The following is a 17,153-nucleotide window of genomic DNA, read 5'->3' on the forward strand; positions in this document are numbered from 1 at the left end:
ATTTTCTTAGTTGTCCAAAAGGGGTGATCATGTCCAAGATGACATGTTTGTCTTCAAGTGCAGATGGTAGATAAGTTTGGTCTCTTATAATATTCCTCATTCGCTTTCTTTGCCGATGGCTAAAGAAAAGTCCTTGTACTATTCTTATCAAAATCAATTACAATATTTTTATTTTTTATATCACATTAATTATTTTTTATTATTATTTAAATAAAAAAATTATTATAAAACAAATTTTTTTTTTTTTTACTTTTTTATTAAAAACATTGTTTTTCTTTTTCTTTTTTTTCGCCTATTCAATACAAGTCTTCGATCCTTGGCGTCATTCGTCCTAATGAGTCAATGACAATGATGTCACATTTGTGGAAACTAAGAAATAAGCTTTCTACCTTGACAGAAGGTGTTCGACTTTATACCTGAGTAATTTTCCAAAATGGATTATAGACCATTCGTCAAGGCAACTTGCTGGGAGAAGACTTTCTCATAAGAGAAGTCAAACTATTCTTGCTCACATTCATATCTATTAGCATCATTTTATTTTTATTTTTGGGTGAATGAGTAGCATCATTATTTATTCCGGTGGCATTTTTTCTGTAATTCCTATCTGCGGTGCCACCAGTTAGAGAGGGATGGTTACCTATACAAGGAAGCCATGGCTCTTCTTTGTTCTGCTTCTTGTCCTGTCTTACTACATAGCATCTTTCTCCATTGCAGGAGATACCCTTTCAGCAGGTCAGCCTCTTTTAGCGAGTAAAAACCAAACCATAACATCTGATGGTAGCAATTTTGTACTCGGTTTCTTCAAACCAGGTGCTTCTTCAAGAATATACCTAGGCATATGGTATAACAATGATTATGGTGACCAAGCCATTGTTTGGGTAGCAAATAGAGAAAAGCCTATGTCTGACCCATCTTCATCAAGACTCGAACTCTCCGAAGATGGCAATCTAGTCCTGCTTAGCGGTTCCTCCAACATACCATTTTGGTCGACAAATTTGACACATCCCCCCCTGTCAAACTCAACTGAAGCAGTTCTTGGTGATGATGGAAATTTTGTTTTGAGAGGTAGATCGAACACTTCTTCTATATTTTGGGAGAGTTTCGACCATCCAACCGATACATTGCTGCCAGGTGCGAAGCTCGGGGTCGATAAGATTACTGGAAAATCAAAGGAGCTTATTTCATGGAAAAATTCACAAGATCCTGCACCAGGTATGTTCTCCTTCAGGTTAGCCCCAGATGGAAGCGGTCAATTTATCTTGGAGTGGAACAGAGCCCAAAAGTATTGGAGCACTGGATTTTGGAATGAAAAATATTTCAGCTTAGTTCGTGACATGTTCATGAATTATATATCCAACGCCACTTTTGTGTCAAATGAAACTGAAAGCTATTTTACTTATTCTGTTAAAAACAGTTCTTCCATTTCCAGACTTAGGTTTGTCATTGCGTCTTCGGGGGAGCTCCGGCAACTCTCATGGTCGAACAAATCTCGGGTTTGGACTTTATTTTGGTCTCGACCAGAAAATATATCTGATGTCTATGGTTTGTGTGGTAAATTTGGCATGAACTATGAGAATATCCCAAACTCCTGTGTATGTCTAAATGGTTTTAAACCATTTTCAATTGAAGAAACTAACCAAAGTGATTGGTCAGGTGGTTGTGTGAGGAAATCCCCTTTGCAATATTGTCAGAATAATAATACTTATGCTGCTAATGCTGCTAATGGCAAAAAAGATTGGTTCATGAAAATACCAAACGTGAGATTGCCTGTTAATTCAAAAGCATTTTTTGAAGTAAATGCTATGACTTGTGAAGTGGCTTGCATGAATGATTGCTCTTGCACAGCTTATGCTTACAATAGTAGCGGGTGTATGATATGGGAAAGAGATCTTTTGAACTTACAACAACTCTTAGATGGTGGCAGAGGTGGACAAAATATCTCTCTCAGACTTGCTGCTGATGAGCATCAAAGTACCAAAGGCAGGATGAGTGAAATGAAATCCACACAAATTTATGTTATCTCTATTTCTGAATGAATACTTAATTCTCTAACAGTGATTCTTGTCATCATAATCAGGCAACAAACGAAAAGTGTGGGTGATTTTAGCCGTGCTGGTCCCTGCAACAGGGCTTATCTTATGCCTCTCAATTTATTTTTCATGCAAGAGGAAGCTCAAACGCAAAACTCAGCGTAAGTTCTAACCATACATAGAAATCACTCTCAAAAAATTACAAGCTAGCTAATAGCTATAGTCATTTACCAAATGGAGCCTAAATCTAAGACTAGAAACCTGTGACATGTCCTTGCTCGATCTTAAGAGTGTCAATTCACCTGGCCTGGCAATCAAGAGCTTTTTAGTCTCATGACGGTCAGTTGGTGATGAATATAGTGCTCAGGCTCTTGTGTACTGATATGGCTCATAGTGTTATTTGATTTTCCACTAAATTTACAAATTCTTGTCATTCTATATGAAACAGGAGAGGAGACTTCAAGATATGATCTCTTGTCATTTGATTTTAGTATTGAACTTCATGGAATCAATGATAGAACAGACACTAAAAGTAATGTGAATATAAGAGGGAAGAAGAAGGATGCTGAGTTACCGGTGTTTAGTTATGAAAGTGTATCAGCTGCAACTAATAATTTCTCAACTGCAAATAAGCTTGGACAAGGAGGTTTTGGACCAGTCTACAAGGTATATATGATTCATTCTCCTTATGAATTATTGAATTTGCTTCAAAACTATTAAGATAACCCATAATGGTAAACCTTCATAGAAGTTTAAGAAGCTTATGGTTCTCTTTCGTAGGGGAAATCACAAAAGGGACAGGAAATTGCAGTAAAAGTGCTTTCAAAAAGATCTGGGCAAGGGCTTAACGAGTTTAGAAATGAAACAATACTAATTGCCAAACTACAGCACAGAAATCTTGTCAGACTCTTGGGTTGTTGTATGGAGCGAGATGAAAAAATGTTAATATACGAGTACATGCCCAATAAAAGTTTGGACTTCTACCTTTTTGGTGTGTACATGTTTCATTATCTTGCTTTTTATGATAGTTTTTTTCTTTTTAATCTTTTTTAGCATTAATTTTCTTAGTTGTACTGTTTAAACAGATCAAACCAAGAAAAGGATGTTAGATTGGGGGACGTGCATACACATTATTAAAGGGATTGGTCAAGGGCTTCTTTATCTTCATCACTATTCAAGGTTTCGGATCATACATAGAGATTTAAAACCCAGTAACATTCTATTGGATAGTGAAATGAATCCGAAAATATCAGATTTTGGGATGGCTCGAATAGTTGGAGACAATGAAATACATACAAATACACATCGAATTGTCGGAACTTAGTAAGTATGCAATCTATTTCACATCTAATATCTGCAAAAAAAAAAAAAAAAAAAAAATGTTTGGAATACTAAAACTGTAGTACCTATAGCAGCACTATATTTGCAATTCTTAGCTAAATTCACTGAGCGAGCTACTAATAGAGTCGTTTACTAAATTTTGAAATGCAGTGGCTATATGTCTCCCGAATATGCTATGGAAGGTTTGTACTCGATAAAGTCTGATGTGTTTAGCTTTGGAGTATTGCTCCTGGAGATTTTAAGTGGCAAGAAGAATACTGGCTTCTATAACAGTAGTTCACTCAATCTTCTGAGATATGTGAGTAGTTTATCTACTCTCCCAAATTCCTTATATTTTACATTAGTTTTATAAACTAAAATTGTTCTAGTTTGTAATAAAATTTAGTCTGATTTATAATGAAATTAGGCTTGGGAGTTGTGGAGAGATGATCGGAGTTTGGACTTGATGGAGCCAACAATAGGATATCCTTCTTCCACTTCTATTTTGTTGAGACTCATTAACATCGGTCTTCTTTGTGTTCAAGAAAGCCCGACTGATCGACCCACCATGCTTGATGTAGTCTCAATGATTATCAATGAACATGCACCTCTACCTACACCCAAGCAACCTGCTTTTACCAGAGGTCGGAATGTGATCGACACAAATTCAACTATCAACGGTGTAGGAAATTGCTCAATATCCAACCTAACTATTTCAATAATGGAAGCTCGATAAATACTATTTCATACATCTAAGAAAGTGTTTTTTCTTTTTTCTTTTTTTTTGTAAAACTAACATTCCCATCTTACATTTATGCATATTGAGATGCCACATACAGCTAGAATATAGGGTTTCTATGTAGGTTTGATAATTTCGTTTTCTACATATTTTCCATAGTTGAATGGAATCAAATCGATATAATTTTATTATCACATTTGTAATGTATTCACCTACCATCATTTTCCTATAAATAAGGATCATTTGTATTGTAAAAATCAATTAAGTAATAAGAGCAAAATTTAGCCCTTATGGCAATTACCTAATTGTGAACGCAAGTGATATAATGCCAAACTACCTTAAATCCTTTTTCTTCAATTTTTTTTTTGTTCTTTCCTCCGCTTTTCTCCCTAGTTTTCATTTTCATTATGAAATCTTCACATACTAATTTGTGAATGTTTTCCTAAGTAATTCACTCATATTTTTCTTTTCATTTTATTAATGTGTTTGGCCATATAAAATATATGGTTTATTGTACAAAGTTCCTTAATTCGCGTCAGATTTAACGGTCTTTGCTTGGAAACCTGAAGCCCAATCTTTTATCTGAAACCTTCAGTCCGAGTTTGCCAATGGGCTTGGTTGCACGTGTGTTTGGCCCAAGAGAAAAGCTGCAACCCTCAAAGTTGAAACCAATAATAATAAGTAGGGTAAAGTTCACTTAACTCCCTCAAACTACTACTCCAATGCTTTTACTACCCCTCAAACTATCAATTACGATAATTTACCTCCCAAACTACCAAAACAATGACAATGTACTCCTCCAATGCTAGCAAACTGACGAAATTACTCCTATAGAATTTTTAATAAGACAAAAATACCTTTAAAATTTTGGAAAAAAATTAATTAATTTTTAATATTTTGTTTTTATTTTAGTAAGGGTAGATCGTAGCAATTTATAGTTTGGAGGGTAGATCGTCATTTGGGACGGTAGTTTGAGGGGATTAAGTAGACTTTACCCTAATAAGTACTATTATAATTGTTTTTCTAATCTAAAAAGATTGGAGGATGGTTAATATTGTGTGAAAAAAGAAGCAAGCAGTCCAAAAAAGTTATAGATGGTGAAGGAGCGTACCGAGAATGACAATCAACATCGGATATCAAATTTTGCAGAGTGCTTTTACGGGGGAGAAAAGAAAAGGAAATTGTTAACAAATCAGGAGTTGCAAACAAAAAGTTGTAGCCACTATTGGCCATGCCATCAATATGTTAAATTTCATGGGTAGTTAATTATTTGACATATGAGGATTGAGTGTGCTCTCTTTTTGTGAAAGGTAAGGTAAAGGGCCTACAGGCTACTTATGAGATTTATGCCAGGAATTATATGATCACGTGGAAATAATGGTTCGACTCAAGTTGATTCAAACTTTCCTTTTAAAGGATATTAGGGCAGTTTGAATTAGTCATAATGTTGACTGAAATGGCAGTCAACATTAGCTTCTGTGAAAAAGGACCGAGGGTGTTCTAGCTTGATCCACTTGGCAATTCAACGTACGATTATTCATCTATCTCGCTCCCTTGGATCAGATTTTGAAGGGATTTTACTTGTTCTATTGTTGGACAAAAACAATTCTTAAATCAGGTATTCAACCCTATACGGCTATACTGATGACAATTTTAATTATTTAATTTATATTTTAATAAGTATTTTCTTGGTAGTCCCACAATGGGTGATCATGTTCAACACGACGTGTTTTTTTTTAATTTTTTATTTTAACGTAAGTCAACACGAACATGTTATGATTCCAACTCCGCCCACAGAAATACTACAAGTGTTCGATCCTTGGCATCTTGCGAATGCGTGCCAATGAAATTGTTTCGCAAAATTGTTTAGCGGGATTTTTATATATATATTTTGAGAGTGTCTTGAGTGCACTTGTTGCATAAAAGGTGCTTTTTGTGCCACCAATTAGAAGGTGACACCTAAGCCAATTTTACAAGTCTTATGTTTAGAAAAAAAACCCTGCTGCACCGGATTATACCAGGTTTGAGAAAAAAAAAACTTCAAAAATTTATTTATTTAAAAAAAAAAATTAGAAGAGTGGTGGCTACCAACCGGCAGCCACCACAAGTGGGCGGCGAGGGTGGCCTGGGCGGGGGATGGCTTGCGCAGCCACCCCCTGAGGTTGGAAAAGCCCTAGGTTTTTCCCCCTCCTCCCTCCCCGTTTTCTTCCTTCTTGGTTTCTCCAATCCCCTATTCTTTGGTTTTTTTGGTCTTTGGTTTTTCTTAGCAGGTTGCCGCTCATCTCTGTCGCCAATCTCCAGGTTCCTCGTCATCGCCGCCGTTCAACCTCGCCTCCCACCGTCCCCCCCAACCCGTCACCTAGCCCCAGCCCGTCGCCCTGCACCACCCCGTTTTCCCAGCCCATTGCATCGTCCCAGCCCGTCGCTAAGCCACAATCCGTTCGTCCGCCCAGATCCAACCTTCGCCGCCCTCTGGGCTTTAGATCGAGATTCCTCTTATTCGATCTTCTCCCCCCTGTCATTCCAGCGGCCAATCACACCTCCCCGCCCTCCCCTTTCGCTAATTGTTCGTGCCTCGGCAGATGGTGGACTGGGTGCCTCACCAACCGGGGTGGCCGCCATCTCAACCATGGGTGGGTCGCAATCCACTCCCATGGCCCTGTGGGTGACTCACGGGCCACTCCATAGGCCATGGGAGTGGCCTAAGAGCCACCCCATGGGTTGGGGGTTGTGACCTCGCTCTCATGGTGGTGGCCTATTGGACTCCAGGGCCAGAGGGCTGCTGGGCCAACCCCCATGGCCTGGGGGGCGCCCTGAAACCCAGTGGGGGCGTGGCATCCCCCAATTTTTTTTTTTTTTTAATAAAAAAAGTTAATTTTTTATTTTATTATAATGTAATTTGGTGTGATTAAGTTTTTGTTTTAAATATAAGTCTAATGAAATTGGCTGATGTGTCAGCTTCTTATTGGTGGCACAAAATGTGACTTTTGTGCAACCTCACTATATAAGTTATTCTTATATTTTTTAGTTGTGATGTAATATAAAAGTGTTAATAATTTTAAGTATTTTATGAATATTTTATAAAAAAAAATATAAAAAAGTCTCTCAAATTATTATCCGTTTATAATATAGTTCCCAATGTTCCGAAAGGTATTAAAATAGCTTCCAAACTACTAAAATCTATCAAAAATGTCACTTATTTTTTTATATTTTTATAATACCCCTATTTTTTAACAAATAAAATAATAAAATAATTGTTAAAAAAAAAAAACCAAACAATTTTAACAAATAAAATAATAAAATAATTGTTAAAAAAAAAAAACCAAACAATTAAAAAAAAAAAAAAAAAAAAAAAAAAAAAAAAAGTATTTGAAACAAATAAATAATTAGTTATTGGTCTAATTACAAATTGTTTCATGATTTATTAAAGTAAAATCAATTTGGTAGTTTGATTGGTTATATTAGTACTTTTTTTTTTTTTTTTGAAATATCTCAATAACCGTACCTTTGATTTTATTTTAATACGACATGAAGCAATTTATAATTTATGTCAACTACAATAACTAATTATTTATTATTTATTCAAAAAAAAAACTTTTTGTTTTGTTTTTATTCGCCCATTGGTTTTCTTGTATTTTAAAAAAAAAAAATTTACAATTATTTTATTATTTTATTTGTTAAAAGAACAAAGGTATTATATGAATATAAAAAATAAATGGTCTTTTTGATACATTTTAATAGTTTGGAGGACTATTTTAATACCTTTTGAACAATAAAAAAAAAGCTATATTACAAACCATTGATAATTTAAAAAGCTTTTTTATATTTTTTTTATTTTATATTTTGAATTATTTGTTAATATTTTTATTTTTTAAATGTCTTATCTCGGACTAGGAGGAGCCTTCAAGCTCTCGTCTGTATGTGGCGTGCTCTCCTTCAATGGAAAATCATTCTCTGTAGTAAGACAGAATAAGAAGCAGAACAAAGACGAGCCATGGCTTAATTGTGCAGGTAGCATTTCCCCTGTTTTTCTTTGTTTTAAATTCTCAAAAAAAAAAAAAAAAAAATACATATATATTATCAAACAACCCAACCCAGAACATAAAATACCTTTTCAAACACAAAAATAATTTTTTTATTTATGTAACATGAAAATACGGTTTTGTTAAATCATCAAAATACGTTTTGACTTGACTGAGCATTGTGCCGATATCTTCTAGCAACATTGCGTCATTTCTCCTCTGGCGTTCAGCTAAATATTACTGTATGCAGATGCAGCGTTGCAAGTCAGAGAGGAGGGATGGTTACCTATACAAGGAAGCCATGGCGCTTCTTTGTTCTGCTTCTTGTCCTGTCTTACTACAGAGCATGCTTCTCCGTTGCAGGAGGAGCTACCCTTTCAGCGGGTGAGTCTCTTTCAGTGAGTACAACCATAATATCTGAAGGAAGCAATTTTGAACTCGGTTTCTTCAGACCAGGTACTTCTTCAAAAATATACTTAGGCATATGGTTTAATAATAATCTTGATGTCAAAGATTTTGTTTGGGTAGCAAACAGAGAAAACCCTTTGTCTGACCCATCTTCATCAAGACTCGAACTCTCCGAAGATGGCAATCTACTCCTGCTTGACGCTTCCTCCAACATACCATTTTGGTCGACAAATTTGACACATCCCCTGTCAAACTCAACTGAAGCAGTTCTTGGTGATAATGGAAATTTTGTTTTAAGAGATAGTTCCAACCAGAATACTATATTTTGGGAGAGTTTCGACCATCCAACCGATACATGGCTGCCAGGTGCAAAGCTTGGGATCGACAAGGTTACTGGAAAACTACAGCAGCTCATTTCATGGAAAAATTCACAAGATCCTGCACCAGGTATGTTCTCCTTCAGGTTAGCCCGAGATGGAAGCAGTCAATTTATCTTGGAGTGGAACAGATCCCAAACGTATGCGAGCTCTGGATTTTGGAATGGAGAATATTTCAGCTTAGCTGGTGACATGTTCATGAATTATATATCCAGCGCCACTTTTGTGTCAAATGAAAATGAAAGCTATTTTACTTATTCTGTTAAAAACATTTCTTCCAGTTCCCGACTTAGGTTTGCCATTAAGTCTTCAGGGGAGATCCAGCAATACTCATGGTCGAACAAATCTTGGGGTTGGATTTTATTTTGGTCTCGGCCGGTAAATATATCTGATGTCTATGGTTTGTGTGGTGCATTTGGCGTGAATTATGGGAGTACCTCAAACCCCTGTGAATGTCTAAATGGTTTTAAACCATTTTCAATTGAAGAAACTAACCTAAGTGATTGGTCAGGTGGTTGTGTGAGGAAATCCCCTTTGCAATGTGAGAATATTACTTATGCTAATGCCAAAAAAGATTGGTTCATGAAAATACCAAACGTGAGATTGCCTGTTAATTCAAAAGCATATGGTGCTATGAATTGTGAAGTAGCTTGCATGAATAATTGCTCTTGCACAGCTTATGCTTACAATAGCAGTGGGTGTATGATATGGGAAGGAGCTCTTTTGAACTTACAGCAACTCTCAGATGGTGGCGAGGTTGGACAAGATATCTATCTCAGACTTGCTGCTGATGAGTATCAAAGTACCAAAGGCAGGATGAGTGAAATGAAATCTACACAAATTTATGTTATCTCTATTTCTGAATGAATACTTAATTCTCTATATATTATGGTTTAGCTAATAGTGATTCTTGTCATCATAATCAGGCAACAAACGGAAAGTGTGGGTGATTTTAGCCGTGCTGGTCCCTGTGGTAGGGCTTATCTTATGCCTCTCAATTTGCTTTTCATGCAAGAGAAAGCTCAAACGCAAAAGTCAGCGTAAGTTCTAACCATACATAGAAATCACTCACAAAAAATTACATGCTAGCTATAGTCATTTGCCAAACGGAGCCTAAATTTAAGACTAGAAACCTGTGACATGTCCTTGCTCTTAAAGTGTCAACTCACCTGGCCTCACAATGAAAAGCTTTTTAGTCTCTTGATGATAAGCCGGTGAAGATAGTGCTCAGGCTCTTGTGTACTGATATGGCTCATAGTGTTATTTGATTTTCCACTAAATTATTGTCATTCTATATGAAACAGGAGAGGAGACTTCAAGATATGATCTATTGACATTTGATTTCAGTACTGAACTTCATGGAATAAATGATGGAACAGACACTAAAAGTAATGTGAATATAAGAGGGAAGAAGAAGGATGTTGAGTTACCGGTGTTCAGTTATGAGAGTGTATCAGCTGCAACTAATAATTTCTCGACTGCGAATAAGCTTGGACAAGGAGGTTTTGGACCAGTTTACAAGGTATATATGATTCATTCTCCTTATGAATTTGCTTCAAAGCTATTAAGACAACCCATAATGGTAAACTTTCATGGAAGTTTAAAAGGCTTATGGTTCTCTTTCGTAGGGGAAATCACAAATGGGGCAAGAAATTGCAGTAAAAATGCTTTCAAAAAGATCTGGACAGGGGCTTGAGGAGTTTAGAAATGAAACAATACTAATTGCCAAACTGCAGCACAGAAATCTTGTCAGACTCTTGGGTTGTTGTATGGAGCGAGATGAAAAAATGTTAATATATGAGTACATGCCCAATAAAAGTTTGGATTTCTACCTTTTTGGTGCGTGCATGTTTCATTATCATGCTTTTTATGATACTTTTTTATTTTCAATTTTTTTTTTAGCATTAATTTTCTTAGTTGTACTATTTAAACAGATCAAACAAAGAAAAGGATGTTAGATTGGGGGACACGCATACACATTATTGAAGGGATTGCTCAAGGACTTCTTTATCTTCATCAATATTCAAGGTTTCGGATCATACATAGGGATCTAAAACCCAGTAACATTCTATTGGATAGTGAAATGAATCCAAAAATATCAGATTTTGGGATGGCTCGAATAGTTGGAGACAATGAAACACAAACAAATACACAGCGAATTGTCGGAACTTAGTAAGTATGCAATTTATTTCACACATAATATCTACAAAAAAAAAAAAAAAAAATGCTTGAGATACTAAAACTTTTATTATAATGTTTTTACAAACTGATGTGATAGTTCATAATTGATAAAATAATTAAGAGTATTGTATGATTAACAAGTTAGTCACTAAGTAAGTAAATTAACATGTCAAGTTGTTTGCTTAATCATTAAGAAATTATAGGCCGTTACATTAAGTTTATAAGGGGTCTATAATAAAAGTTGTAGTACCTGTAGCAGTACTATATTTGCAATTCTTAGCTAAATTCTCTGAGCGGGCTACTAATAAAGTCGTTTACTAAATTTCGAAATGCAGTGGCTATATGTCTCCCGAATATGCTATGGAAGGTTTGTACTCAATAAAGTCTGATGTGTTTAGCTTTGGAGTATTGCTCCTAGAGATTTTAAGTGGCAAGAAGAATACTGGCTTCTATAACAGTAGTTCACTCAATCTTCTGAGATATGTGAGTTGTTTTTCTACTCTCCCAAATTCCTTATATTTTACATTAGTTTTATAAATTAAAATTGTTCTAGTTTGTAATAAAATTTAGTCTGATTTGGAATGAAACTAGGCTTGGGAGTTGTGGAGAGATGATCGGAGTTTGGACTTGATGGAGCCAACAATAGGATGTCCTTCTTCCACTTCTATTTTGTTGAGATTCATTAACATTGGGCTTCTTTGTGTCCAAGAAAGCCCGACTGATCGACCTACCATGCTTGACGTAGTCTCAATGATTATCAATGAACATGCACCTCTACCTACACCCAAGCAACCTGCTTTTACCAGAGGTCTGAATGTGAACGACACAAATTCAACTATCAACAGTGTAGGAAATTGCTCAATATCCAACCTAACTATTTCCATAACAGAAGCTCGATAAATACTATCTCATACATCAAAGAAAAGATTTCTGGTAGAACCAACACTTCCATCTTACAGCTAGAATATTGAGTTTCTATATAGGTTTGATAATTTCGTTATCTACATATTTTCCATAGTTGAATGGAATCAAATCAATATAATTTTATTATGGTATTTGTATTGTATTTACCTACCATCTTTTTCTTATAAATAGGGATTATTTGTATTATAAAGATCAATCAAGCAATAAGAGTAAAATGTAGTCCTTATGCCAAACTACCTGAAATCCTTTCTCTTCAATTTTTTTTTTTCCTCCTCTTTTCTCCTTAGTTTTCAATTTCATTATGAAATCTTCACATACTAATGGGTGAATGTTTTCCTAAGTAATTCACTCATATTTTTCTTTTCATTTTATAAGAGTATTGGGTATGTTTATTAATGTGTTAGGCCATATAAAATATATGCTTTATTGTATTGTAGAGACCAATTTGTAACCCAAACTTCCTTCGCGTCAGATTTAACGGTCTTTACTTGGAAACCTGAAGCCCATTCTTTTATCTGATATCTGAAGCCTAATGGGCTGGGTTGCACGTGTTTGATCCAATTAAGCTAACAAAAGCGTTTCTCCTTTTCATTTGGATCTGCCCATCTCAACATGCAGCACCGAATTACTGGCCCAAGAGAAAAGCTACAACCCTGAAACCAATAATTATAATAATAATAAACAATTTTTTTTTAATCTAAAAAGATTGGAGGATGACGATCAACATCGTATATCGAATTTTGCAGAGTGCTTTTACAGGGAGAAAAGAAAAGGAAATTGTAAACAGATCAGGAGTTGCAAACAAAAAGCAAAGAGAGAGAGCGAAAAATAGGAAATGATTCATTAATTCCTTTTCAGGGTATATTTTGATTTTAATTTGAAAAAGTATTTAAGATATAAGATAAAATTAATATTTTGTGATTTCGTTTGTTGATTAATGTATTTGTTTTAACCATTACAGATAGCTTCTTAGCAAACATGATTTCTATTGCAAAACCCTAAACTAATGGTGATGGAAGAATCACATAGGGAGGGAGTAGTACACTTGTACCACAACCAAACAATATATATATGTTATTTTTCGCCCTTTACCCTGTTTGCACTGAGAATATATAGGGTGTCCTATATTGTTGTGTCTATGCAGAGAGTATATATGATTGACTAAAAATAGAATAATATTTGTACTTGTACAGTAGGGATGATTACTCTCCCCCGGCCCCATTTCACTTTGTGATTAGTCAGTCAGACCATTCCCTGGTTTCGGGGGATTACATGGACCGGCAGAGAGCACTACCTCCATTTACAATAGAGGTACAGTAACTTCATTAATGAAGACAAAAGAGGCTCAACTTTCTCAGGAAAACAGAGAAGAAAATTTTATCCTTTTAATTTTATTTAATTAAACTTTCTAGATACTCTTTCTTTTTTCAACAATCATCAAGGTGGGAATGGGATGGCCAGCTTCGGGGGGGCTAGTTGCTGCCATCTGTGCCTCATAATGAGCTATTTTTCTCGATAACTGAAGTAAACAGACACTGAGATTTTACAGTAAAAGAAAACAGAGAAAAAAAGACCCAATGATGCAACAATATTAATAATAATAATAATAATAAAAAGAAAAAAAACACAGCAGTCAATAATTACAAACATGTTCAACATACAACCATCCATCTAAATAAATCACAACCATCCATCTGGAGGGTGGACCCCGCCACCTGTCCTTTCATGCTCATCGGACCCAGGTGCCAAGCTCCACCACCCCCTAGCTCCCCCCACATGTTCTGCAGAAACACATGTTCTGCAGAAACCCTACGCTAACTACTACACACTTTATTACAAAAAAAAAAAAACTACAACACACTAACCAGAAAGTTACAACCCCAACTGAAAAAGAAGAGATGAACCAAACAACTATTTAGAGTTAACAAGTACGACGACGTATTATGATTTGACAAAAAGCTTGTCAAATCAGAGCCACCAAAAATCTAAACACAGCTAGATTTCGATGGTGAGCCCGAGAGGAGCTGCTGCTGCTGCTGCTTTCCCGTCATGCCGGTACACCTTCCCACTACCATTTCCTTCACCAACTCCCTTGAACCGTCCCGGGGCGGGCTAAAGCAAACGGGCAAAACTTGTTCCGATTCACACGGAAACCCCATGCTCTCGAAGTGCCTTAACAACTCCCCACCCTGTCAAAAACATTTGTGATAAAATCAAATTCATCAGAACAATTCGTATATATATATATATATATCATCGCAGCATGGAGTCTACAACCACTCTATATATATATATATATATATATATATATATATATATATATATATATTGACACCTGTAGTCTAGCCAAGGATATCTCCCGTATTTTGTGCGAATGGAAAAGTTTCCACGTCTGCTTGTGAGCAGCAAGGTAAAATTTCCACACTGCTCGCGGGTCGGTGAAGTTCACAAATGCGTAGCCTTTATTACACCCCGTGCTGCATGTTTTTATTAGAACTTACTATTAGAACTTATAATTTAAAGAAGAGAGATCGACAAGACTCAGAAACTAAATGTGTAGGCGGATAATGTAAGCATACCGGAAGTCTATAGGCAAATACACGAAATCAAACGCAGAAACGACGTGTTCTTCAGAGTTTTTAGTGTTCAGTTTTTGATTCTCCAACATGCAATGGTCGTCCAAAAACTCCACCAACATGTTACGTCTTAGGAAACCCAGATGAAAGAAAGTAAGAGAAACAGGAAAAAAGCCGAATCCAATCGAAAAATATTAGTAAATATATACGTACGTGTATTTGCTGGGTATATTTCTGATCATAATGGTCGTCTTTCTTACACCACTCTCCACAGGTAGCACAGAGGAATAGTTTTTCTTCTTGGCCTCGGCGCGAGAAAGTACACCTCTCGCATTTGGATCGTACTTTCTCAAACTCTCAACATTTTTACGACAAAAATTCTCACCCTCGCTACACTTTTCCCACCAAGCACCACCTCGCCCGCCGTAGCACTGATTCCTGTACCTCCTCGGGTTCGTCTTCTTGGCCACCATTTTTTGCTCCACGGCGTTCTGCGCGGGATGAGTTTGCTCCGGAGGCGGCGGTTCAGCCACAAAAGAGATTGTCGGTTCGATAACCGACACAAGGTCTTTCTGAGGCGGTGGAAGGAAGAGGGAGGGTTGGGTTGTTGGGAAGCAGATGTTGGTGTAGAAGGTTCGAAGAAAAGGAGCGTGGTAGCAGAGGAATGTCTGTGTCGGTGGCGGAAGATAGTAGGGAAGATCGGGAGAAGAGGTTGTAAGCTGGGGAAATAGCATAGGAATGAACTCGGGTGCGTTTGGGTTCAGACCCCTCTGAGGAACCATTATAGCCATGGTCGCTTGGAAAGCTAAAGATTGGACACCCGTTTTTTTCCTTTCTTTCTTTTTTTAGCAATACAAAGGTTGAGAGAGACAGGGAAGAACAAGAAAAACGAGAAATATATAGATAAATATATAATTAAGGGAGTACTGCCGGTCTACATGTGGAAGCCATATCCACCGTACGTGTTCTAGGTTAAAGAAGACCGATTCGAAAGGAGCCAAAAAAAAAAAAGGTTTTAAAGTCCGTCCTTATTGCAGCTTGTTGACGGTCCATGGAAATTTTAAAAAACTTATACAACTCTTTTTTTAAATTAACTTTTTATCCCTTAAAAAGTTTTTTATTTCACTTAAAAATACTATGCATACAAACAAATCTTATAAAAAAAAAATTGCAAAAGTACATCATAATTAAAAATGAGATAAATTTAAATTTTGATAAATCTAATTATATTGTTTGACATTAATTTGTAAAATTTTTTTGTAAGTTTGACATTTTTCTAAAATTATAAAGAGTAATCCTTTTATACGCTCTCACTTTCTCTCCCTTATATATAAGTTTATAACTTTTAGAACTGCTATTGGATTAAAATCAATAAAGAGCCATGACAAATTTAATAGTAATTTTAAAAACTATTTATAATTTGATTTGATAAAAGAGTTTTGTTATGAGTTTTTTTTATTCAAATAGTAATAAACAATTATTGATGTGAAAATAAGAGATAGTTGTTTGCCAAACGGTTACAGTGTAGCAATACCCAATTATAATTCCACTCCCTAACCTTATGATTAAACAAAATCTTTGCTTAGAAAAAAAAAAAAAAAAAAAAAAAAAAACATTATGTTATATTGAACATAATCTTTTAAGTAAAACTTAAAAACTTTGAATGCTTTTTTTTAAGTACTTTAAATCAGTTCTCGTTGATCATAATTAATAGTCAGTGTAGAAATTAATATCGTACTATAAAAAAGAGTACCTCAAACAAATAGAATAGAGAATAAAACACCATTAATTCCTGTGTTCCTTAGTTAGCCAATTCTTTTACTTTCTTCCTTGAGAAAAAAAAAAAAAAATACTAACCCCACTCGTTAAAGAGAGGAAAAAAAATATTTATTTAGTCTATAGAATTTGTAGTTGTGTCAACCCGAGTCTTATTATATCAAAAGTATCTTAAAGTTTTAGGAATAAGTTATCTGTTGGAAATGGTTCTTATGGTCAATTTTTTTTTCTTTTTTGAAAGAAATCATATATGTCAATTGTTGATTGGTACGTGCATAAGGAGAATTGAGATCCCCAACAATTGAAAAGAAATCGGAGATTTTTCAATTGTTAATCGTGACCTTTCATTTTAAATTTAATGGTCTATAAAATATCAGTTGCTTTTATATAATTGAGGTATTAAATGCTAACTTTTGTTTTATAGAAGTTTAAATAATTTGATAGACCATTAAATTTAAAATGAAAGGCCACGATTAACAATTAGAAAACCTCTAATTTCTCTTCAATTGAAGGAGATCCTAATCCACATAAGAATCCCACACAATTCAAGTAGACTCATAAAGAGGGCGAGTTGTGGGGCTACTTGCGTGAACCTAGGATGTGAGCTACTTTGTGAAACTGCTGGAATTACATGCAATTCGAACAATTAACTGTAAAAAATTTCAATCCTTGACATGTAGTGGTTCAATTTATTGTAAAATTATAATTTTATTTTTAAGTTACTAACTTTTTTAAAAAAAGAGACAGAGGATTATGACCATTTTCTAAGTCATCATTTATGCTAGAGGCGGTTTTTAAAA

At 35.4% G+C, this 17,153-nt stretch overlaps 2 protein-coding genes across 2 annotated transcripts; one reads left to right on the top strand and one right to left on the bottom strand.

Moving 5' to 3' along the window:
• The first annotated feature begins 582 nt into the window (after positions 1-582).
• On the top strand, positions 583-12,169 carry LOC132170571 (uncharacterized). The gene is made up of 17 exons (XM_059581598.1): positions 583-1,980; positions 2,078-2,191; positions 2,479-2,696; positions 2,811-3,021; positions 3,116-3,353; positions 3,522-3,669; positions 3,778-4,077; positions 5,553-5,616; positions 6,360-6,722; positions 7,984-8,100; positions 8,310-9,707; positions 9,823-9,936; positions 10,201-10,418; positions 10,525-10,735; positions 10,831-11,068; positions 11,413-11,560; positions 11,669-12,169. Exons 1-17 carry the CDS (start codon positions 630-632, stop codon positions 11,975-11,977), a joined length of 5,760 nt encoding a protein of 1,919 aa, XP_059437581.1. The 5' UTR covers positions 583-629; the 3' UTR covers positions 11,978-12,169.
• A 1,817-nt stretch (positions 12,170-13,986) lies between these two features.
• On the bottom strand, positions 13,987-15,368 carry LOC132170582 (protein terminal ear1 homolog). Its single transcript, XM_059581607.1, has 4 exons — positions 14,791-15,368; positions 14,581-14,706; positions 14,337-14,478; positions 13,987-14,190 (listed from the first exon to the last, which is right to left on the bottom strand). Exons 1-4 carry the CDS (start codon positions 15,366-15,368, stop codon positions 13,987-13,989), a joined length of 1,050 nt encoding a protein of 349 aa, XP_059437590.1.
• Between the last annotated feature and the right edge of the window lie 1,785 nt (positions 15,369-17,153).

The sequence above is a fragment of the Corylus avellana genome, chromosome ca1 (assembly GCF_901000735.1).
Source record: "Corylus avellana chromosome ca1, CavTom2PMs-1.0".
NCBI lineage: Eukaryota > Viridiplantae > Streptophyta > Magnoliopsida > Fagales > Betulaceae > Corylus > Corylus avellana.

Bases quoted from the DNA above. Each gene is read 5' to 3' on its own strand.
- LOC132170571 (XM_059581598.1), top strand. From the start codon at position 630: ATGGTTACCTATACAAGGAAGCCATGGCTCTTCTTTGTTCTGCTTCTT. The intron at 3,022-3,115 runs GTGTGTACATGT...CTGTTTAAACAG, and splicing joins TTTGGACTTCTACCTTTTTG to ATCAAACCAAGAAAAGGATG. The intron at 6,723-7,983 runs GTGGGTCGCAAT...ATCTCGGACTAG, and splicing joins GGCCGCCATCTCAACCATGG to GAGGAGCCTTCAAGCTCTCG.
- LOC132170582 (XM_059581607.1), bottom strand. From the start codon at position 15,368: ATGGCTATAATGGTTCCTCAGAGGGGTCTGAACCCAAACGCACCCGAG. The intron at 14,707-14,790 runs GTACGTATATAT...GGGTTTCCTAAG, and splicing joins AATATACCCAGCAAATACAC to ACGTAACATGTTGGTGGAGT. The intron at 14,479-14,580 runs GTATGCTTACAT...AAAAACATGCAG, and splicing joins TATTTGCCTATAGACTTCCG to CACGGGGTGTAATAAAGGCT.